At 40.4% G+C, this 24789-nt stretch overlaps 1 protein-coding gene across 9 annotated transcripts in view; it reads right to left on the reverse strand.

The window, feature by feature from the left end:
• Positions 1–423: 423 nt before the first annotated feature.
• The window catches only part of robo2 (roundabout, axon guidance receptor, homolog 2 (Drosophila)), a 608847-nt gene continuing 584481 nt past the window's right edge, over positions 424–24789 (reverse strand). For all 9 annotated transcript variants that reach the window (XM_037546536.1, XM_037546541.1, XM_037546543.1 and 6 more), the window contains 7 exons: positions 20942–21101; positions 18997–19260; positions 15857–16068; positions 4509–4667; positions 3172–3435; positions 2085–2282; positions 424–730 (listed from right to left, as the gene is read on the reverse strand). In XM_037546536.1, the coding sequence (XP_037402433.1) occupies positions 729–730; positions 2085–2282; positions 3172–3435; positions 4509–4667; positions 15857–16068; positions 18997–19260; positions 20942–21101 (1259 nt within the window). In that variant the 3' untranslated portion in view covers positions 424–728. The remainder of the gene's footprint in view (positions 731–2084; positions 2283–3171; positions 3436–4508; positions 4668–15856; positions 16069–18996; positions 19261–20941; positions 21102–24789) is intronic.

The raw sequence follows: 24789 nt of genomic DNA on the forward strand, positions 1-24789 counted from the left end.
ACGCAGGTGTATTTTAATATATCTCTGTACATGGCTATATATTTTCTTTTCTCTAGTTACAGTACAGCAACTCCTCTTCACATCTCCTCTCCCCCGGTGCTTCATGTCAGCGGGAGCTATGGTTTTTTTGTGCTTTTCACCAAAATTGCAGTGCAAAAGAAAACAGTTAATTATAATAATAATCATAATAATAATAATAACAACAGCAATTAAACCCATGAGAAGTATTAACAAATGATAAATGATAACAAAAATCATTTGTATGGCACCACAGCCAATCAATTCACATATAATACAAATGACCAATAGCGCATGAAGGGGGTGTGGAGCGTACAGAACCGGTTTGCATAGCAATGCAATAACAATTTCAAATGTTGAGAATATATTTACAGGAAATATGATCCCCCTTTCCAGTTCACAAACGTTGGGTGAGTCGGATGATTCTTTCGATTTTCCTTTTTTTTTTTTTTTTCTGTCTCTGGATGAATGGTTTCGTTTTGAAAGAGGAAGGTGTTTTGTTTGTTCTCGAAAGGACAGAAAACATCAAATCAACACTGTGGGTCGCATGTCCATCTTTACATCACATTTACAGTTCGCTGTTTTCGCCGTTCACCTTCATCCGATCTGTTCTTCCTTCTGACACTAGTTACGAGTCCATTGCACCGAGCATTGCGAGGCATCTCCAGGGCAGGTAAAGGCATTCTCCAGCTCACACACAGGGCTGGTCACTCTGCAGAAAACACAAACACACACACGCACAGACACACACACACACATCCCTGAATCATAAATCGCAACTGACCAAAAACATGAAATATGAATGTAGGAGTGTCACATGCTGGAGTGCAAATACTGAGAAACATGAAGAAATACATTGAAATCTCACCTTCCTTAGAAATTCTCCAAGCAATATTTGATTTTCATTGTTATTTCTCAACTAAGTAAAATATATAATTCAAGTAACACACATACAGAAAATTGGAGCTGAACTTAAATAATGAATATGAGCTGTACTTTAATGTGAAATCAGGTGAATGGTGTAGAAATTACATTCATGTTATACATTTTTGGGGCTCAATTTTAATTTCTGTGGTAGAAAATAAAATTGATAACAAATTTGATAGTGTCCAAATATTTATGGACATGACTGCAATTTATTTTATTTAGATTTGATATTTTCTTTTATAGATTATTGCTAAAAACAAATCTCTTTTGGCTGAAAGATGGTTTAAATACCTGAAAATGTTTCAGTGCTGATATCACAACAACACGATAAATTAGTTTTCTTTTAAGTTAGAAATATTTAATCTTGTCTAATTACTCTCCTCTAAGAAAATCAGATTTTTTAAAAGGGTTTATATCATGGACATGGTTCCTATTTTAAATAAAAGAGTTTGATGCAGTACGTAAATGCTACTGAGGTTTCAAAACAATCCATTTACCACCAAAGTCTATACAGCTCATATATGAAAACTAAGCCTATTTTGAATGAATTCTTTTTGTGATGTGACGAAACCCAACACATTTACAGATATCCACCTATTCAGTCTACAGTCTATTTAGCTCTGCTGATTCCTGCTGGTTATAAGAAGGGTTTCAGCCTGGACTGCTTTTTGAATGAGAGACAACACAAGGCTCCCAATCAGAGCAGAGCTCATTTGTATATACCTATATTTAAGGGACAATCACAAAAAAAGCCTGTTTAATTCTGAGGGATAAAGACAAAGCAGTCGTGTAAAATGAATTATTAATATTCATGGTACATGCTGTAAGTCGGGCTGCAGGACAGGTTCATTTGCATTAAAAACAAACATACAAACAAACAAACAAAAACTATACCTGATTTCCCCCCAATCTTTACACCAGTAGTCCACATTGTGGTTAGAGGATGATTAATTGCTTTATTTCATCACATGGATTTTTACACTAATCAGGTCAATATATCATTAAAATACAGATTCCACCTAATTGGGTTTCTGATTATGGCGGTACATTATTGACAGGATTCTAGTCTTCCAACTAATTTGAAAAGAATGCACCTGAACCGAAATGCATGTGTAGAGTGAAGCCGAGTGCAGACGTACATAACTCTCCCGAATACTGTCCCTGGCCGTTGGTCCCCAGGTAGCTGGAGTCGTGCTCAGTGTTGGCACGCTGGTGCTGACCTCGTGAGCCCTCTCCCTTCCGAGGACCCGTTGAGCCTTTGGAGGATGCCGTCCCAGATGAACTGTGGCCCCCAGGGGATGGAAAAGATGGTTTGCTATAGGGCAGCATGGCCTCTTCTATAAAGAGAAATAAACACAAGCGCTCTATTAAATTAGATTTTATCACAGCATTCCCTCTAATTATAACCTCTAGCAGACACTGGTTGTTAGGACCACCAACCTTATAAGCAACAACAGTCTGAGGCCTCATCAGACTTGTTAAAAGTAGTCTAAAAAGCTGTTGAGGTCCATATTAAAGGACAGCCAGGAAATACACTCTCTGACCTCTAAACTCTTGCTTGTATGCTAGATCTTAATGATCTCACAGGCAGATGTACTGAGACTGATTCACTCTGAGTGCATGTGTGTGTTTGTGTGTGTGTTAGTGAAATAAAAACCAGGGTGATTACAGCACATCTGCGCTTCTTTGCCTCCAGTAAGCCTGCGGCTGAAGGAGGCCGGTGCCGGCCATCTCAGTATTTACTAAGAGCCGGTGGTAGCAAGCCAATCTGTTCACTGCATGCTATGAGCAGGAAGCCTAATTGAACACCAGGGTTTACATCTACAGCTGCCAGTCTCCTAGTGACCAGACTGAGGCTGTAAGCTCACATTCCCACATCCAAGCTTGACTTACACAAGCCCATACTGAATAATTTGGTTCTTAACCTAGATTCTTTGCTACCCATAAAGTGCACAAAATCTAGTTCTCATAGAAAATGGATGGAATTTTATCCCTGTTAAGTCAAATTTGATCAATAGTATGGATTTAATAATAATAATAATAAAAAATTATTTATTATTATTATTAATAATAATAATAAATAATAATTGCCTCAAACTGTGTTGAGTTGTTAGAAAAACTCTGAACATCTTCAGATCTGTATTTTGTATGTTCCATAGTTAGTTTTATAGATGTCAGTGAGTAATTCTGCATCTATGAGTCAGTCACCTGTCTTTAAGACTGTACCTGAGGTTGGGCCGTTCTTCTGCGCTCTCCTAGCCTCCTCTGCTCTCTCCATGGAGCCCAGTCTCTCCTGGGCCTGCCGGTGGCGCTCCAGAGAGGTGCGGGCCTGCCTGTCCAGAGAGCTCTTCACCTCCTCCAGGCCGGCCATGGGCTGCCTCTCCAATGACGAGGCCTTACGATCAGAAGGGTCGCCTACATTTCCCACGCTCCTTGGCCCCTGAGCACGTGGGCCCTGACAGGGTGGGGGTTCTGGGGGTGGAGGTAGGTCTGACACACACACAGTTTAATATCAGCAGGGTCACATTTTTTACACAGCATAACAGAGAAGAATGATTTCCACAGGTGTGACGTCTTGTCACTCCATTTGAATGGAACACATGCCAGTAGGCTCTAACTGTGTCAAGCTTTTTATAATAGTAATATGGTAACAGTACTGTGACTCATTATGGCAAACCACTTTTTTTTTAAGAAAAATGAGCACAATTGCGTTTTGACAGTTAAAAGACACGGTGCCCTTGGCATCAATATGAATACATGAGCTGCTGTAACCTTGGTTGCCACTTCAGCTTCATATTCATTTTATGGCGCTGCAGCACTAATGCTAATTGCATAAATCAAATTTAAATGTATACATTTAAAAAGATGGTACTTCAGGGGTTCTACATAGAAATATTTACATGCTGGTGCAGATGGAGAATGTGTTTTCTATGGTTATAGAACCTTTTTGAACCTTTATGTAATTATTACGTCAGGTTACTTGTACTAAAGCATTCTTGCAGACAGATTCTTTTACCACAGGAGGATCTGTAATGTAATTTGTAAGAGATTTGACTCTTCAATTTGTATGGGATAAAATTATCTATGCAATTTCCCCAAATTATCACATAATACCCAGATTAAAATGTCAGATCCTAGATGTATATGTCAGTGTTATGCCACAGGTGCCACACTCAATTCCAATAACAACAATGCGCATAATTATGACTATTATCAAGTTTCTTTATACTGCCAAAAGGCCGACTTGAACAAGATTGTTACTGCTGAGTAAGCTGTGGGTTCAGCTAATGATTGGCTGTTCACTCTGCAATTATTATAGTTAGACATACAATACATAAGAGATTCATAAACTACAAACATTGGAGAAAATTTAAATTATAGAATGCCCCAGTTGAAACTACTCCAGCTCGGATCCCTTTAATGATTAAGCTCTGACACAGATTTGCTAACCAATAACAGTGTTTACTCATATTAGCTATTAGCATTGTTCATACTTGTTCAGAGACATAAAGAGGGTAGGGCTTCATTTTTGGTCAGAACAGAGATCCAGGACTAGGCCTCACCGTCAGCGCTGGCATCCCTGCGGTGCGGGGCAGTGCCTGGGCCTCTGTGTTTGCGGGCAGGTCGCGCCGCCCGCTGGTGCCCCAGACTGTGTGTGCCCATAGTGCTGCCATCTGTAGAGAATGGACTAGCAGGGCGAGGTCTCAGGGGCAGGCCTTTATCTAAACGGACACCACAAGAGAGAACATCAGCTATGAATCAGCTTTTACAGTTAAGGTAAGCTTTTTAGAAGCCATGCTTGTGCAAGAAAGTCAGAAGGGAAGATAAAGAGAGATACTAAGCAACAGGAAGATGGAATAATACACTAAGAGCATCAAACAACATCCTCCAATCAACCATATAATTTGTAGAGGGGAAAATGACTTTGAGTAGTTCTGAGAAGGTGAAACAGGCTTCACTGAATCCTGTGAAGAAGTCTTAAGAAATTATTATCATCAAGGCAGCCATTCTGAAGAGTCAGCAAGAAGCAAGTCATGTGGCTAGAGAAATAAAGCAGAATGCCCAGACAGTTTATTAATCCCATGTGAATATTACACATTGGTACCATGCATACTCCAGAGCTCAGCTACAGCTGTGAACTTCATTGTCTTTCTCTGACACCTTTAAACTTAAACTGGGTTGGTGTTACCATCACCAACCCAACTGTTCTCAGAAACAGCAAAAAAATTCAAGGAATTCATAAGCAGAGTGATGGAACAAAGCCACAGAACCCAGAAACAGCCAGAAAGAGAAGATGGCAGTGTCAGCTTTCCAGAATAACCATCAGAGATCCACATCATTAAGGTCGTCTCTTCCCAACACACAAACCTCTCTTACTGAGGCTGGTGCCGTCCAGCCGGTAGCCAGCTTTGTCTGCAGCTGCTGCCAGCGCCCGGGCAAAGCTGCAGTGGGTGAAGAGTGAGCCGTCAGAGGAGCTACCCGCACTGGATCTGTGGCTGGAAAAGGGCCTGTCATCTTCCTCCGATGCTGAACCCCAACCATTCACCATGGAGCCTACAAGCAGCCGCCACAAGGAATGAGTTCACCACACCCACTCAGTTTAAATGTGCAATGGAGAGGTCTGAGCAAGGTCCTGGCTACTCACTGCACTTTGTATAATGGCTAGTTGTGAGCACACAATCTGATTGGTTGAAAAGTATTTTACATGGACTAAATTACAATGTCAGTTGCAACATAGTACTTGCAGTGGAACTTCTTTCTTGGCCTACAAAAATGCCAAAGCATGCATCTCTGCTTTACCTTTTTCTTTACTTTGCAAAACACTTAAGGAACAGAACACTTGAGGTAATCTGTTATGGTGAATAATATAATGACTGTGATTTGATTGCAGAAGATCATTACAGAAGATACAGGACAATCTGAGGGGCGATTTCTTACATGAAAGTCACAGCGGCTCACTCGTATTGAAACCACATTTATGGCTCAGCTAACACTCCACCGTTTAGGGATTTATTGGTTTCAAATAATCAAACAAAATCTCACCTGTTATGTTGTGTTGTGAAATTTAAACAATTCATACATTTTGAAAGCTAAAATATGATGACACCTCATTCTTTTGCCTTAGCAGCCTTCTAAACACAAACATTTTAATGAGTATATCTTGGAATGTTTGGAATAACAATGGTATCACTTTCATCCTTTAGGAATGAAGAAAAAGAAAAAAATACTTAAATCGAGTTTGGTGCTAAAAGAAATCAAAATTATGAAGCAGGTCACATTTGCATTAGAGAACTACAAGCCTCTAAACTGAAACGATACATATCCTAGATTTAACGTTCTTCTAAGTGATAGCCACCCATCATTTTTTCACTTTTTGTACCAACTTCATTTTCTTTGGGTCATAATGTCCAGCAGTGCATGGCCCATTATCTATTATTATTGCTAGACTGTTCTTAAGTCCATGAAGCAATTGTCCACATTAAAATTTCAAGGATTTTGAATCTACGGTCACCCAATGATATAGCAAAGAAACAAATTGAACTGCTAGAGGTTATTGGTGGATGTTTGTGATCCTCTGATCACAAGTATGTGGCGTTCACCACTGGCCACTCTGTCGTGAGAGTGTAGGATGCACAGCCATGTAAAGGGGCAGTGTGAAAAGGCTCTTGGGAGGTGCCATGCTCCAGGTGAGGAGAGAGAATCAGTTTATTGTTAATGTTGTTGTTGGTTTAAGATGTGCCCATGTGCTATTGGGTCTACTCTGTGCTGGGCTGTGGGGTAGTTAGTGCTGATGCCTAACATAAAAAAAAAAAAAAATGTATGGCTAGAAGTGACCTTTCTGCTATCTTGGCCACTTGAGCAGTGCTGGGCAGCAGTTGTCTCTTGCTGCCTGTTCGGTAAAAGAACATTTGCCCATATATGCAATTTTCCCTCTGGTTCCTGTTGGCCTGTAAGTATAATGTATTAACTTACTCCTCTAGAACTGCTAAGCTTTGCTGTGCTGCCATGGTAAAACATGTTCTGCAGTAGCCTGCTCCTTTCCAAAAAACTCTTATTTTCAGTCACCTGAGTGTAGTCTACAACATTCAGCTCACATGGACAGGCCTGTCAGAGATGAACACACAGAACACCTGTAAGTGGCCTGAGCTAAGACAGATGAAACAGTACACAAACAGTACACAAAAAGTATCAAAAGCTCTGTAGAGATTGTTAGTCTCTTCCGCTGATTGCCAATTCCAAGCCAAGTCTTTGTGAGACTGACAGCAAAAACATGTCTTCAGAAGCCTGAAACAGACTGATCTACTAATGACCCACGTTACATCTGTAGATATTATAGCTGAACAAAATACTTAGTTTAACTCTTAGAAGTTGATTTTGATAGACTATTTAGCTATACTCTTCAGTTAGTATTCAGTTCCAAATTACTTAAATTACATAGTAAGTTACAGAGTCGTTTGGCTAACCCTTGTCAAATGGGTGATTCTGTTGATTTTCAAGTACATATCCTCTACACAGAACACACCTCTGCACATTTTAGTGCACATTTACTGTTAATTTGCTAATTTTAACATATTATAGAAAATTATATTATATATATTATAAAAAAAACAATCTGCTCTCATTTCATTTCTTTCAATCTGTAAAACTCAGCAAATAAATTGACATGGTGCACTAATATTTTGCAGGAAAATGCCATACTTTTATTTGTTCCATGCCGAGGAACAAACATGATTTTCACTTACAAAATCATCAAAATGTGTAATTTGACCAGGAATACTTCACATTTTAACACAGCTGTATGTAATTAATTACATTTACATGTATTTACAATTGCAAGAAGACAAAATCTGTTATACAATTCCAATCATAAAATGTCTCATCTTCTACTTACTAACACAAATGTAGCATCTCTTGAAAGTTTTGAATCTGTACCTTCAACAGAATTTCCCCACTTGTTTCAACGAGCTACAAAAAAATAATAGCTTAAAACTGCAGCATGCTTTTATTAAACCCAGAAATCACAGTGACTACTAAGGGTTAAAGTAGGGTAAATTTCAGAAAATTGCAGCAGCCCAAGAAAAAAATATATTTGTTACAAAAGAAAAACTCTCTAAAGTTATTTTCCCTCGCTGGCAGCTAAATCTCCTGCTGTCTCCACTCTGAAACTGTATACAGCTTTGTTTTACATCCAAAGAAAAGTTGCGTCCCTTGGGCCCATCTCTCAACAAAGCAACACAGAATGTAATGAATCAGACGTGCTGCCAAAGCGTGAGCCCAGGCCCTGTGCTGCTCCACATCAGAAAGACAGGCTCAGCAGAAAACAGCAGAAAACCTGCACTGAGTCTGAGTCTGCTGCACCATCAAACGCCACTCTACACTAACAGCTCCTGCAAGAGGTGCCATCACTAATAAGGACTCAGCTAAATACACTTTCCAAAACACGGGGTTTTCACCTTTAAGCTGGGAATGATGCTGGCAGCTTAACAACAACACCACCACCAACAACAACAACAACAGAAACAGCAGCAGCTCCTCAGCCGCTGGAATATTTTGAATATTTTTCTAACATTTGCTTGATACATTGCAGCTTGTCAAACAAGGATAAATTTCTGAACTGTTGCTTCTTCTGAATTATAAACTGTGATGATTTTATTTTTCTATGGAAAACTAGATGGTCTAAACTCTACTGCAAAATTACATCTTTAACCATTCTGTATCTTTCTATACTCATGCAGTAAAGCTTAAAGTCCTGGACTTATTAAGGCTCAAAGTTTATTAGTCAGTAATTGACTGAATTAGTACTAAGTTATAGCAGTGATGAATGGAAGCTTGGAGTTTCTAGGCCCATTAAATGTAAAGCTTATCACAGTTGAAGTTAGAAAACCACAGAAAACCTGTTGAATAAAAATATACCTATGCATGCTTCAGCACCTGCCCATTGGTTTCTTTTTTAAGTGTTTCAAGTCAATAACTAAGTACAGAGAAATGCATTGAAATGATCATACGCTATTGATGCAGCACATACAGATTACATTGAAAAACATCCCCAAAATCCAAACTCAGAACATCTTTTTTCAAGAACAAACAAAAATTTTCCACACAGCTCAGTACTTTGTGCTTAAGCCACTTATTTGGAACCCCCATCTCCTTCAGGAGAGGTGATTTTACACCCTAGTGATGCGTAGTTAACATTCCGAACTGCGCTTAGCAGAGTTATCTGGGTCATAAAAGCAGTCCAGCACCCTACTGCCACTAAAAGCTGATTTACAGCAGCCCTGGTCCTCATCTGCATATCGTTAAGGATCGTAATTATTCCCCTTGACGAGTGGCCATCTCCGCCCGCCTTAGAGACATGTGACCTGACTCTCCTCAGTCCAGGCTGGGCTTTATGGGAGTGGGCATAGTTGTGGTGGAAAGGGAGTGAGCTCACTGGTCCTGTTACAGGGCTCATAAAGCACCTTCACTGGCTAAATACTCAAGAGGAGCCTGACTGCATTTGGTTTGCATATGCAGTACATTGCATTAACCCGTGTGGGCCCACATTCTCATAAGTACAGACATTGTAAAAATGATTTGGTGTTTTAACTGTTTAAGTTAGTAATTACTATTTTTATTTCATTCAACTGCTAGTGGTGAAGTACAGAACAATAATCTATAATAAGTCTTATTTTCTGTAAAATTACCAAAAAAAAAAAAAAGTAAATTTAAGTTAAGTTTCACAGGCCCTGTGACCGGAAGGTCACCAGTTTGATCCCCAGAGCTGACAGTACATGACTGAGGTGTCCTTGAGCAAGGCACCTAACCCCCAACTGCTCCCCGAGTGCGGCGGATAGGACTGCCTACTGCTCTAGGCAAGTGTGCTCACTGCCCCCTAGTGTGTGTGTGCTCACTAGTATGTATGTGGTGTTTCACTTCACATATGAGTTAAATGTGGAGGTGAAAGTTCCCGGTCATGGGACCAATAAGGGTCAATCAATCTTAATTATTAAGTCTTCAAATCAGTGAATAACAATTAATAAACTGAAGAATGAGCTTAGTGTTTAAGGGCTAACCAGCAGGCCATGTGGAGGAAGTTATAGCCTCAAACACTTTTTATTTAAATGTTTTTAAACTAAATGGTTAATGCTACGATCCAACCCCCATATCCAAAAAAGGTTACGGTGATCTTTCTAGGTCACTCTCACTGTGTCATCCTCTTACTCGCTTGCTATCAACCGAAACTTACTCTCTCATTCTTTCTTCTGTCCGGTTCTCTTTTTTCCTTTCCTTCCCTCTGTGGCAATGAAATCAACCAAATCTCTCACTCTCATTCTCAATTTCTCTTTTCCTTCTTTCTCCTTCTTTCTCTCGTTCTGTTTTTCTCCTCTCACTTTCCCACCTCTCTCTCTTTCATTCTCTTGTTTTCTCATTCTCAGTCTCTTATCACCTTGATCTCTCTCACTCATTCTCTCATTTTCTCTTTTCATTTACTCACTCTCTTGTCAACTTGATCTTTCTTGATCTCCCTCTCTCTCTCTCCCTCTCTCTCTCTCTCTCTCTCTCTCAAAATGCAACTTAAAATCAACGCAATTTAATTCTGTAAGCATTGCTGAAATTACCAGAACTGATATTTAGAGATATAAGAAGCTTCAATTACAGCCAAAAAAGATTTAGCTTTAAAATATAAAAGACTCTAAGTAAGACTAACAACAATCCCTCCCTCTCTCTGGGTTAGTATGGAGGCTGCTGCTGTCAGAGTTGGGAGTGAAGCTGCCGCTGGAGAGATAAAGGGAAATAGTGCTGTCTGCAGAGTAATACAGTGGCAGGGAGATGCAGCAGATTAGGCCGAGGCGCTCCACTACTATTCCTCTAAATATATCAGCCCAGGGAGATGTCAGAGCAGGCAAACCCACTGCTCCATCACACCACAGAAAAGTGCATTTCAAAACGCCAGTACACTGAGCGGAAGCTCCAGCAAACCCAGCTCCAGCTCACTCTGTGCTTTCTCTGTTCGCTCCATTCAAATACTGAAGATCTCTTTTTTCTTACCATCATTCTTTGTCCTCGTGAACACTCTCAAAAATGTTACACTTTTATTATTCTATGGTATTTCAACACAATTTGTTTCAGGCTTGGCTAAATATGTGTAAAGAGCAACACAAAACGTGTTGAAACTGATTCAGAACTGTTCACAGTGGTGGTGAAAAGACCAGGCATCAGAAATATTTAATGACTCTTCAAAAAAGCACAAAGAATGATTATAAAAACACTACTTGATGCCTGAAAAACAATGTTCAGAAATGAGGTTGTGACCTAAAACATTTTTATAAGGCAAAATAATCCCCAAAGAAAATTTATTTTGGATGGTAAATTAAAAGACTATATTTACACTGAATGCATCAAGCTCTGGTTCCTATAACTACCACTGCAATAAAATTTTAGAATGTAAGTTTCTGTACAATTAGTCATTTCACATCAAACCACTCTGAATGACTTTGTTTACATCTCAACGACTGAATTAAAGGCACAGGATGACACACATTTTGTCAAATTCAGTCAATATCTCTTCGCTGTCCACTAGCTCTGTCGGTCTGGGTGCACACTGAAAAAAAAATGGTGTTTGTACACAGCCCTGGCTCTGTAAACGGAAAGGGGCTGAGAAAGAGGAACAGGAAGGGCTATGTGCTGAACTCCATGCATTGTCAAGAAGGAGAGATGGCACCATTTAAGGTGGAACAGGAAAATTCGAACAAGAACCTAAGGCCCCAGAATGTAATGGCTATACCATTTAAGGTGGAACTGGAAAATCTGAACAAGAGGTTGGTGAATAAGGAACTCAATCCAGCTGTATCAATAGTTGAAAGGCATGAAAAGGGATGGTGAGGCTCTGTTTCTGTTTGTCAGGTGGGTAACATTAACTTATTTTTCACAGAACCAACAGGTTGGTTTTATTGTGTCTCGTTTGCTAATGCTTGTAAACAGCAACTGATTAGTTTATCAATGCCTATTGTAGTGACAGATTGCTAACCTACAAGCTAGTTAACATTAGTTACACTACTTGCTATGTCATGTTTGCTCTAATATTATATCATGGAATTTATCTGTACAATGTTTGCAAAGGGCTTTATGGCCACCAAGACATAAAACAAGTTTGCTAGCTCACTGATATTGCTTTGTAAATGAGCGTCCAAGAGTTTGGGGGGGCCGAGCTTCTGAAGGAGCTCTGAAGGGAGAGATGCATTTGTTCTGTTGTTTGGTTCAAGTATTAACATTGTACAGAAACATTTACTGTGCCTTTAAGCAGGAAATGAACTTGAACTGGACACTTAAACATGTTATTTTTGACACATCTGTTTTGAGTATGTACATACAAGAAAACATTCACATCTTTTTTATTTATTTTTATTTTTAAACTCAGTACTGGTCTACTCAAACCACTACATTCAGCAGAGAGTCCTAGATCACAAGCCTCCTCTACAAGGACCGCAGTCCATAAAATCATATACAGCAAGACCTAAAAATTAGGATGTGTCAGCCATATTGACAATGCACACACTATACTCCAGCCAACATGTATAGAGGGCTGTTTGGCACAGAGCACTTTGTTCTGGTCCTGCTCTGTGCTGTGGTCAGAGAGGAAGAACAGAGATGGTAACACAGGCTCTCAGTTAAAATCCTCCAATGTCATACCCTTCATGTGTCCCCCATGACAGACGGCCCATAAAACCGTTTCAATAAGTTGTAAAAATGGAAATGGTGCTTGCTGGCTGGAATGGGGAAAAGAGCCGAACGTGAGATTTATTCCAAATCTTCCCAGGGGGAAAAAAAAAAGAAGAAGAAGATATGGGTGGCAGCCAGGTTGATATCCAGTTACACTGCACTCTCTCTCTCTCTCTCTCTCTCTCTCTCTCTCTCTCTCTCTGTATTTTTCCTGTCTTCCTTCTGCTGTCTACCTTCCTTCCTCCTAACCTTCTTTATTTCTTCTTTTCTATGTCTTCTCTCACTCTCTCTTGCTCTTTATTTTCTCTATCACCTCTTTCACCCTAGGCCTTACTTTCTTTTTCTCCTCTCTCTCTGTCTCCTTCTCTCTCTCTCTCTCTCTCTCTGTTTTTTTCTTCTTTCCTTTTCAGTCGTCTCCTTTCTTACTCTTTCTGGCTCTTTATTTTCTCTCTATCTTTAATTTTCTCCATATATTTTTTTTCTCTCTGGCTCTTTATTTTTATTTCTTTCCTATCTTTCTTCTGCTCCCTATTGCTCTTTATTTTTTTTCCTTCTCTGTTCTCTTCTCCCATGTCACTACCTTCCATCCTCTTTCCTCTATCTCCTCTCTTTTCCTCTTTGTCACTCTCTTTCCTTCTTTCTGTCTCTCTCTCATTGCTTGCTCTCTCTCTTTCTCCCCCTCTCTCCCTCTCTCTCTTCATCTCTCCTCCTTCTCTCTCCCTCTCTCTTTGGTGTTTCTCTCTTTTCTTTTTCCTCTCTCTCTCTTTTCCCATTTCAGTGGCCTTTTTTAAAATTCATGGACTTTCCTTATCTCCTCTCATAGTGGTAATTATAATTCAAGAGAGTTTAGCCCCAACTGCCTGAACAAACTCAATTTGAATATGTTCATTTTCAGGTGTGGTGCGCACACACACACACACACACGCATGCACACGTGCACACACACACACGAATGTAGAAGCCGTTTATCCTGCCATCAAACACAGCCTACGACACATTTGTCTGTCATAGTGTAACCTTAGAAAATCAAACAATGCCTGTACATGCTGTAACTGGATAAATACATTCATGTGAACATTCAGCAATGCCTTCCTGTTAAACATTACTAATGCAATCACAAAGTGATAAGGGAAATGAAATACGCTGCTTTTAGATTAGAGATCATTAGCGAGCTGTTATTTTCATTGTTTTATCTCTGCACTGCACACGGGTTTGAACTGTAATTTGATATGTGAGTGGATAAGGCTGCTGTGATCTCTCACACAGAAGGAGCTGTGTGTGTATAATAGACTTTTTCCTCCCTGATTCTGAGGGCCAGTCAGATTTTTCTCTTTTTCCTCAACTCATGTGGGAGTCAAGCTAGGGATAGCCTCCGACTGGACTGACTGAAATCCACCAAAAAGAGAAAAGATGACTCAGATAAAAAGCAAATTAAACAGAAAATGTCTTTAGCTGATTAAGTCGGTGAGCTGCAATTGTTATTTTCCACTCTTAGAACAAGCAAACATGTGAATATTATCTTTGCAAAGCTTCCAATGCTGATGATTCAGGACTACTCAAAAATCGTACTGCAAAAACAAATAGTACTGCAGTAATAATCAAATTATTGATTGGCACCTCACGATTCAATTATGATTCAGAGGCTGCAATGTGATTATAAAACGATTTGCGATGCATCTTTTTTTCTATACAGGATCTCTTTTTTCCCCTCACTGTGTGACGACTTGGTAGCTTTAAAGCAAAGTATTTGTAATAATCTATAATGAATTTACGTCCAATATCTTTTATTAATAAATCAAATGGAAGTGATTTGGAAGTGGTGAGTGAACTGGAAGACTCATTCACTGCTTTTGTTTGGAGCACATTAGACGCTGCTGCCACTCATCTGTGATAAAATGCGCAGTTAAGATCCAGTGATAATGGATGTCCATGCAGCACGTTACAGCCATCCTGCCCGTTTTCTTTATGATTTTATAACTCCGGATTTGGTCGTGTTCTAGAGAGTCAGGGGTCACTGTGTCAGTAAAATATCTGCGAGACAGGACATGTGCAACACAGCGCGAAAGCCCCATTTCTCAACAAGACTGCAGGTCACATAGCAACACAGTCTCTCCTGGCTAGCAGAACAAAAAGACAGAGAGAGATTTAGCCAAGACGAACATTTGGAGACTTATTCGCATTTATAAGCACCTTAGTTGGTTTCCTGAAACGTTAAATCTGCAACAAAAGACTGTCAAACACTAAAAAGTTGTCCAGCTTCTCTCTCGAATTTTTCCATTCCACCTTAAATGGTGCCGTATTTAAATTTGGCGCCTCAGTCAGAATTTAAGGTGGAACAGAAAAATTCGAACGAGAGGCCGGAGAACAAGAAGCCTCGTAACAGCTGAATGATGAGAGACATTTTACAATAAGCTGCTCTACTTCTGGATAATTTTCTGGCAGAGATGGGAGGAAAGTGGCTACAGCTGAGCTAAAGCTTAAAGCTAAGAGCTCAGGGGTGGGGGTACAAAAACAAAACAAAAAAAATTTTTACTTTAAACTGAAATAGTGATGTTGACTTTATTAGAAATTCACACTCAATCTTTACTTTGCACCTCTGTATAGGGCTGGTAGATAGGACAAGTCTTTCTGAAAGCAATTTGTTACAATTATTCATTTGCAAATTTCCAGCAAGTCAAAAAAACTGGGTAGCATCTGTAGCCAACAGACTACAAGGGTCACTGTCATTAATACAATAAAGGTTCTGGGCAGGTACAGTTTACTTTCATCAAGGTACAAACACTGTAAATGTATCCTTAATGGTACAACAGTGATTTTAAGGTTCAACTGTGTACCATAAATATGTTTTCCCAGTTGAAAAGTATGTATTTGTATCTTTTCATAACTTAATGTTTCAAAACAGAACAATAAAATAAAAAACCTGGAGACGAGACGGGGTGTGTAATTTCAATGGCTTATGGTACAATTATATTCCCTGACTATAGGTACTGAGATGTACTCCTGAGGGTACAAGCCCAGTGACAGGAGGGGAACCACCCCAGAGACAGTTTTGTATCTTCATTTCTTTATTTGTTTAGTAGCACAAAAGAAAGCAATGTTTATATTAATCCAACCAGGGACACATTTGTCCCTGCTAACAATATAGCTAATGGAGCTAGAACTACCCATGAAAAGCATATTAATGGCATGGATGAGGTAGACTGCGGCTCACCTGTTACTGAGCTGTCTAGGTTGTCCATGCTCGAACCCGGCGTATGCTCAATACCACGGAGGGGCGGAGACATCTCATAACCTTCATCTTCTTCCTCATCATCCTCATCTTCATCAGGCAGATCTGTCTCGATGTCAGACACGAGGGTGCTGGACATGTACCCCACTGGAGGGGCGGGGGCCTGAGGAGGATATGGCCCACCCTGCAAGTGCCTGAACAAAGTTTAAAACATCAGCATGTGCACACGTCCATAAACAAACACAGGTTACAATACATAGGTCTAACATATGTATTAGACATGCGTAAATATCTATATGTAATCTAACATATATATTAGAAATACAGAAATATCTATATGTAATCTTGAAAGGACAGAGACCTAAAAACGTGAAGCTGAAAGCCAAATTTACATTTCCAAAACATTTTTGAAACCACTGTTAAAATCTGACAAACATCTTGTAGATTGCAGCGTTTGGCTCAATAATGCTCCAAAAGCATATTTTTTTGGTTGCTCTGGCTACTTGCACACATCTCCACAACTGAGCCCAAGTGTAGGGCAGGAAAACCGGAGCTTTCTCCATAAGCAGACGATGTGTTATGGGTTTTCCTATTTATTTTCCAACCAGTGACTTGTTTCTTTCTTTGTAATGTCTCTGATATAAGACTAATTCTACTGTTTACCTCAATAACCAAAAATAAATGGTTTTGACCTTTCAATTTTAAAAAGACCCACATCGCAGAAAACAAAAATGTGATATGCAAAAATATTTCAAAATGTATCATCCACTACCCAGTCCATACACTCATATATGGTAACTACGCTATGGTTTGGAAGTCACTATTTCTGTGATGTTGGTGCTTTTGTAGAGTTCACTTCACAAAAACAAGACCATTTTTGATGTATGTTAACCTCTTAAATAGCCAGGGTCTGCTAGCGGGCCCAAAGTTTTACTACACACTTCTATAACCTAAGAATAGCTCAACTAGTTTGCATTGAGGTCCCTGTAGTTACATAAAAATAAGCCTTGGCATGTAATAATTCAGAGCTTTTAAAGATTTAATCTTGTTTTTCTCTGGTTTTCCTACAAAGTGAAGACAGGTGAGGTGGTTGGTTAGTGTAGTGGTTAACACCTCTGCCTTCTACGCTGTAGACTGCGGTTCAATCCCCCACCAGGGCAAGCACCCTACACTATACCAATAAGAATCCTTGGGCAAGACTCCTAACACCACCTTGGCCTCCCTGTGTAAATATAATCAAATTGTAAGTCGCTCTGGATAAGAGCGTCAGCCAAAATGCCGTAAATGTAAATGAAGACATGTGCGTCCTGTAAGTGCACAAAAACACAGTCATGCAGAATCACACATTTACATATTTGAGTAGGGGCTGAGACAGGATGTCAGTCGGAGACAAAAGGTGTCAAGCTACACAGTTAGATTAGAAAGGAACGTGTGTGGGGGCAGGAGGGATCTGTCAAGCCAAATTTGTAATTTCTGGAACATTCCTTGTTTCCGATAAATCAGGACAATCCGGCTAATTCCACATTGCAGCGTTTTGCATGCTAACACAATGACCCTCTAATTGCGAGCTGAAGAGGACACAATGGTGAGCTCCACAGGCATGCCTGCACTGGGGCTGTCACCTCCTAGACGGCAAGGTCTACTGACAGGCCCAGTGTGTGCACATGAGAATGTCTGTGGTAGTGTGTGTGTGTGCACATGCGTGAGTTGTGCCATTTCTTTGATGTGGTCTGTGCCAGGATTTGGATATAATTATGGGCTCTTCCCTGTTGTCAAAGACGCACTTGGAGCAACGTAGTCATTACTCCAGTAACATGACGTCTCCTTCTTGACAAGTGGAGCATATTCCCCGCGAGCAGCCACTGTAATGAACGCATGCCAGTTTCTCCTCATTCTGAGACACCGTGAAGCATGTGGCTCATTTGCTTTGCATGAAAGCCATAAAAAAAGAGATACTCCATGCACTTACTCCGAAACGCACCAGCGGACAAGTCTAAATAGGGGCTTAAGCATTAAATTCATCGCTTTGATTCTTCTCCAGGTCTGAACGGGGGAAGAAGAGGGTTTGGCAAAACAGCTGGAGGAGCATGATTACTGACAATCGCTGGAATGAATAATGCTGTGACTATGCATTTGCAAAGTGTTCCACTGTGAAGGAGTCATACATTTACAGGACATTTGTGTCAGTAACTGTCTGGTCCTTTTGGTGTGTGCATATTTCACTGTAAAGCACTATTCCACATTCAGGTTTTACACATTTTTTAACAAAACCCTGGATAACACTATAATTTGATGGTCCTCTATAACTTACGTATGAACACTCAACTTTTTCACAAACTATTTGATAAAATTCATTTTAACCTAACAGCATTAAGATTAAGGCTATGATTAAAACCAAGTTAGTGATGAGCTCTTTTCACACTCAGAGCCTGTTATCTTATTTGCATGCCTTTACTGTTAGAGATTTGAATTATTCAGCTTGCAGCCCAGTATTTTACTAGGATGTACAGGTTCACATTTGCCTTGACCCCTCAGCAACTGACATCCTCTGTATGAATGGCCAACAGCTCCTTCATGTACATTTTCTCATATGAAAACTGAAAACTTAACCAAAGGAGCCGTTTTTGTTGCTTCTCTCCAGCTTTATTCTACTCGTATCGCACAAAATAACATTGCTCTCCAAAAAAACAAAAACAAAAAACAAACCTGTATGTTTCTACATCATTTGAACAAAGCAGCTGTCCTTAACACTGTGTGGAATTTTCATTATGAATGGACTAATAGAAAAGCTCCAAAATCACTTGGAATAAACCCTCTTCACATTGACTTACATTAAAAGTAATGAACGTTTTTGACTATTTTGGACACGTTTTCCTTTGGACAGCAATGATAGGCTTCCTCAATGTTTTAAACTTACTAGAACTAAAAGACAGACTGCAGAAACAACAAAAGCCATTACTCAACATCGCTCAACTTTACCTGTAATGTATCAGCTTCTGTTCACTTCTGTTCAATTGCTATTCAATTAAAATTTACTGTAACTAAATTATAACAAGGTGAGCATCTATAAAACATCTTAATAAAGTGTCACCAAGCCCTGCTGTATTGATTGCCTGGCTTACCAGGCCTGCTTGGCCATGTCCAGCTGGTAGGCCCGTGTTAGCTCGTCCAGATGGGCCTGCAGCATGGGCTGCATCTCCTCTCTGGGTGACGGGGTCAGTGTGGCTGTGGACTGCTTGCCGAAGGACACAGCTGCGGGAGAGGAGGCCACACCCCTGATGGGTGGAGTTGGCACACGCTCCTCCTCTTCCTCCAGCTCATCCTCCAGGCCCTGATGCAGGTATGTTTGTACGGGCAGTGGAGGACCCCAGCCATCACTTTCGTAACTGAGCGAGAGAGAGAGAGAGAGAGACAGAGAGAGAGAGAGAGAGGAGTGACTGATCCACTTGTACCGGAACAACAGATAATAATATGCCGCTGCCACCAGTCAGTGTCACTGCAGTGCTGAGAATGGTACACCACCCAAATAATACCTCCTCTGTGCTGGTCCTATAGGGGTGCTGATCATTGAATAACAAGGTGAAAGTGGGCTAAGTTTAAAGTATGTGGAGAAACAGATGAACTGCAGTATACAATGGTAGAACATTCAAAAATAAGCGTAAAAGCGACTCAAAACTTGTATCTCCATATTGCGGACAACCTTCAGCTTGCTTGTTGAGTGCATAATTGAGTAAGTGAGCTACAACTCAAGCCTAAGAGGTGCTTCAATATCTAGGCTTAGTTATGAAATTAATTAATTTAGGCTTCTCAAGTTAGCACACTGCAAAGATCTGATGTCTTCATATTGCATTTGTCAGCTGAGAGCAAACAAGTCCATGCCGTTTAGAGCTTCTTTTTTTTCCCCCCTTCTCTCTCTTATTTGGGCTGTCCAAGCAGAGTGTCTGTGGCTTGGCTTTCCCAGCACTTGGCTTCTACACGCTGAAATAATACTCATCATAAAGCCAATGTTCATTAAAGAAATTTGTCAGTGCACAGCCCAGAGGACATAACAGTTTTAATCTGAAACCATTAAAGACAGTACTAAGATTTACAGTGCAGAAGAGTCCTCATTTGCCAGAGAGCCTATTAAGCTAGATGACTCTTCGAGATGGAAATTAATGGGGTTTAAAGGCAAGCACACCTCTCAAGCAAAAGACTTAATTTGTAATACCACCTTCTTGTTTTTTTCCTGGTAGTGCACAGACACCCTGTGCCCATAACACAACAGGACAGAATGCTGAGGCAAAAGCTGTTAAAGCTGGTGCTTGGATGTCAATTACTCACTGTTTGCCTAATATTCCTGTATGTATTAATAGTGTTGCCCTAAGCAAAAACCCTTTCAGTCAAGCTCCCAGTGAATTTCTGAGAAAAATATAGGCCATTATGTACAATAGAACATCCTGTGTATGCAAATAATAAATGCTCATGTAAAGACTCATACATATAATAAACCTGCAGGAAAAATACTAAATTGCACAGCATTTTTCTAGATATATGAATTTGCCCTTTCTGAATGAAGAAGTTAAAGATATGCTGGTCGTAGCTCAGCATTCTGACACACTTTACATAAAGGGGCCCTGACATAGCAGCAATCTGTCAACTCTGCTGCTCTTTACATGTCAACCCTTACTAGTCACAGTTATAACCAGCAGATACCAAAGCATGCTGTAATTTCATATTAATTGCTTGTCAAAGAAATTGTCAAATAGAAACTGAAATTGAAAGAAATTCTGTCAAAAGAGTGGATTCTGACAATTCAATCAAAACCACATTAATGTTTGTTACTATGAGAGGAGATGCTCTTATGATTTGCATTTAATGTAAAGTTAAAGTTATATGTGCATGAAATAAAAATGCAAAGGTAGCCATGTTCCAATGTAATTTGCCATGTAACCATGTAATTACTTACATATAAATAATTGACATGTTTTAAGTTGAATGTATAGTAGAAAGTAAAATTCTAAAATTGTAATAGTTAAACATCACTGTCATTGACAAAAAAAGACCAAAACGCTCTCGCAGTCTTACCCTCCTCCTTCGTGGTGCTCTGTGGGGTAGTGTTCCAGCTCTGTGCCTGGCAGAGGATGGATAGGAGGGGGTGGTAAGGGGACATTTGCCCAGTTGGAGCCATTGGCCTTAGTTGGCTTGGCCCCTGCTTTGGTCTTTTTCTTCTTTCCTCCTTTCCCACCTAAAACATAGTGGAGTTAACAATAAAAAAACAGATTAGTGGAACTGCATGGCTCTCCAATAAAGCAAAGCCTCCCAAGGCTAACTGAAAGTTTCAGGCACAGTTGAAAGTCAAATCGCTCAAATTTCATCATTTGTGCATTTGATAACCATGAAATATAATTTTTTTTCTCTCTCTGCTAGTTTATCTGCTGCACTTCAAGGTGCTGCTGCTGCCGCCACAATAGCACTCTCAAGGCCAAAGCATGAAAAGGAGGCTTCCGAGCGAGTGATTGGACTCAGAGGTTTCAAGGCTCTGCGGAGACGAGAGACAAATGGCTGGACGCCGTTCTCTCCTCCTCCTCTCCGTCAATACCTCCCATGAAACCAGGGTGAAATATGTCTGCCTTCAGCGCATCATCTCCATCTGCTGCTCTAATGGAAGTCTGTGGGAGCGTATTTCATTTTCCTTTCCTTCATAACATCAGCCAGCAAGAGACTGAGGGCCAGCGAGAAAGGGAAGGCGAATAAACTGAAGGGAGGAGACAGGAAAGCTAAACTAAGTTTATTTTACAACAGAATTTCATCATGTTATCTGAGCTCTGAAAGGCAGTGTAGAAAATCCATAATGACTACTGACTAATCACAAACTACAGTCCACCACCTTGGTTTAAAACACGAGCATCATATCAGAAAAATGCAAGCTACAAAGTGCTACCAAAGGGAGTACTGAGTTTGTAAATAAGCTGTAGTACGGATTTAGGAAAAAAAAGTCTTTTTAAATCGCCCATTCTATTGAAAACTGAATTTTCTTTGCTTTTCAAAGCAAAAAAAGGCTTGATAGAATTTAATCACTCATATAATGTAAACATACTCAAGCTTTAAATTATTCTATCCACTTCCCTGTCCATATCGCCCATATATGCAAACTAAACTGTGAAAACAGGATGTGTCTAATTAATTCTTTTCATGATGTCACAGAAGCTAAATATTTTGCATATATCCACCTATTCAGCTCACAGAAGTTTAGCAGTTATAGAGGTTCAGCACTCACTGCTTTTTAAACAAAGCATATTCAGAAAACAGCTCATTTACAAGTCTTAAAGGCACATCAGCAAAACCTGCCCATGTAGGTTTGGAAAATTGTAATCTAAAAATAAATTATGACAGTTTTTGGTACATAAACCCATAAAAGTGGACCTCAGGGAAAGAAAATGAAATACAGAAGGAAAAAAGAATTTGGGCCCTTTAATTACATGACAGGTACACTTTGAAATTAATTCTCATTTAATATTGTTCTGATCATGACAATATTATAGGACCTACATGAACACTCCATGACATGGCTCCCACAAGTCAGTCATCACAGCTGTTTCACTAGCCTACTGGACATCTGGTCTCTGAGAGCTGATGTATGTGCCTTTCCCTTAGGGCCGGCTGCAGAGGTGGCAGGATTCATTAGACTAAATTATTAACGCCGGCACTGGCACACTCCACATGACCAGTTAACTCCGCATGTTGCCAGATCCTCCTGTGGCTCTAGCCAGGCGTAAAATAGCTCACGCTGACGTAGCCAGATACCCGGCCAAATGCAAAGTGGAGGGAAAAAAAAATCCCTCACTGGCAGCACAGCCACTGTATGGAAGCCTATCTGTCATCTTCTGTGTCTTCCTGCCAATGGCCTATAATTGCCCCTGCTGCCTAAAAATGTTCGGTTTGGGGCGATGCTACACCCTGCGGTCTGCACCATTGTGTCATCAAATAGGATGCCAGCACATTGACATGGCTATAAATTAACTCCAAAAGTCTTCAAAGAGCCAGTTTTGTTCCAAATTCATTCCAATGTTCAAAGGCTTTTCTGAGCCTTGCAATGAAAAGAAAATCTGCTTCATTGCTCCAACTAAAGCGAGGCAAGCGAGAGAGAGAGTGGGAGGGGGGAAGAGAGGCAGAGATGAGGGGTGGAGACAAAAAGAGGGGTGAAGAGAAAGAAGGCAAGAGAGAGAAAGGGGTAGTGAGAGAAATAGAGGGATACAGAGGATCAGAGCCAGTGAAATAGTGAAATAGAGGTAGAGGGAGGGGGCTAGAGAGAGAGGAAGAAGAACGGGAGATAGAAGGGAGGAGGATAGAGAAACAGTGACAGACAAGAAGTGTAAAAAAAGAGATGGGTAGAGAGAAAGAAAGAGAGTGAAGGGAGGGTTGGAGAGTTAAAGAAAGGGTAGAGAGAAATGGTGAAAGATGGAGAAAAAAGAGCAAGAGAGTGAAATAGACTGAAGGGCAGAGAGAGAAATAAGTGGATGGAGAGAGTGAAAGAGAGGTGGAGAAAGATGGAAGGAACGTGAGATGGAGAGAGACAGAAAAGAGACAGAGGAGTAGAGAACATCAGAAGGAGGGAAGTGGAGTAGAGAGAGAGAGAGAGAGAGAGAGGCATGTATGGTTCAGATCTAGATTTGTCATGCGGCCTGTGATGTTTATGACACTGCGGGTTGTGTGGCTGTTAGAGCAGCGCTGTTGTCAGAGGCTCTTGTGGCCGTCAGGGCACTATTGTTCCACAGGCATTAGGGCTGGGTCGGAGGGATAGAGGTGTCAAACGAAGATGAATAAAGCACGCGAGTAATAAAAAAATAACAACAGGCCGGGGGCTGGAAGTGGAAGTGGGGGAAGTAATTGGGTTTCCTAATCGTTCCTCTGGGCGACACTTCAGCTTTGACCAATAAGCGGAGAGATGGCATGATCGCTCAATCACTCCCTCACTTCCTCTCTCTCTCTCTATCTGCTGAAGAGAGGGCATCAATATTGTAAATGGTGCTCCGCTGAGGAGCTCGGACTGTCCCTGAAATTACAGCTGTCTGAAGAGGAAGAGGAAGATGATGCTGGCTGAGAGCGAATGGGCCAAACTGTTACTACGCCAGGATGCTCTTCAGAGTCAAGGCCAAAGCCGTGTAGAAAGACAATCATGCTACTAAAGTCAAGAGCTAAAGCCAAAGTCTTTGGTCACATGAGAAAATGATATTTTCTCATTTCTCACACTGGGGACATATTTTAAGGAAAAGCAGAAGAAACCATTGTCAAAATCTGGCCAATGAGGATGTTGAATTTAGGCTCCCAGAAATGTACCGTTAAAATCCCAAACCCCACACTGCTCGATTGTGTTTTTGAAGCAGAGCATCCAGTTATAAAATACACTTTGCAATCTGAATTTGAAGCTAAGAAGGTGCTCTTTCTTTATTTGTACAATGTTTTGGCTACCAATGACAAAATATTTAGTCATCACTATCATGGAATCCTTTAATGTTTCTTTGGATTTATTCCATTATTGTATAGTGGTTTTACAAGCAATAACACACTCACTGACCTTACTCTTTTAAACTAGCCCTGACAGAATGGCAGCTTTGCTTGGTGTGACTGGGAGTGGAACGTGAAGCTGGGTTTTACTAGCTGAGCTGAAGTGAGTGAAGACACTCAGGAGAACATATGTAAAAGGCAGTGGCCTACTTGAGACATTTCAGGGAACATATGACTCCTCAATGTTGAACCAGAATCATTCTTTCCATAAAAAATAGGTAAAATTTCATGCATTTTAAAGGAGGTCTTGAGTCTCAACACATGCGTACACACAGAACAGTAGCATATGCCGTCTATCCCTCTGCTCTATTCTAATGAGCTCCCCTCTGTTCCCTACTGAGGATTGTTCTGCATCCATCAGTCTTCAC

This window comes from Pygocentrus nattereri, chromosome 17, assembly GCF_015220715.1.
Source record: "Pygocentrus nattereri isolate fPygNat1 chromosome 17, fPygNat1.pri, whole genome shotgun sequence".
NCBI lineage: Eukaryota > Metazoa > Chordata > Actinopteri > Characiformes > Serrasalmidae > Pygocentrus > Pygocentrus nattereri.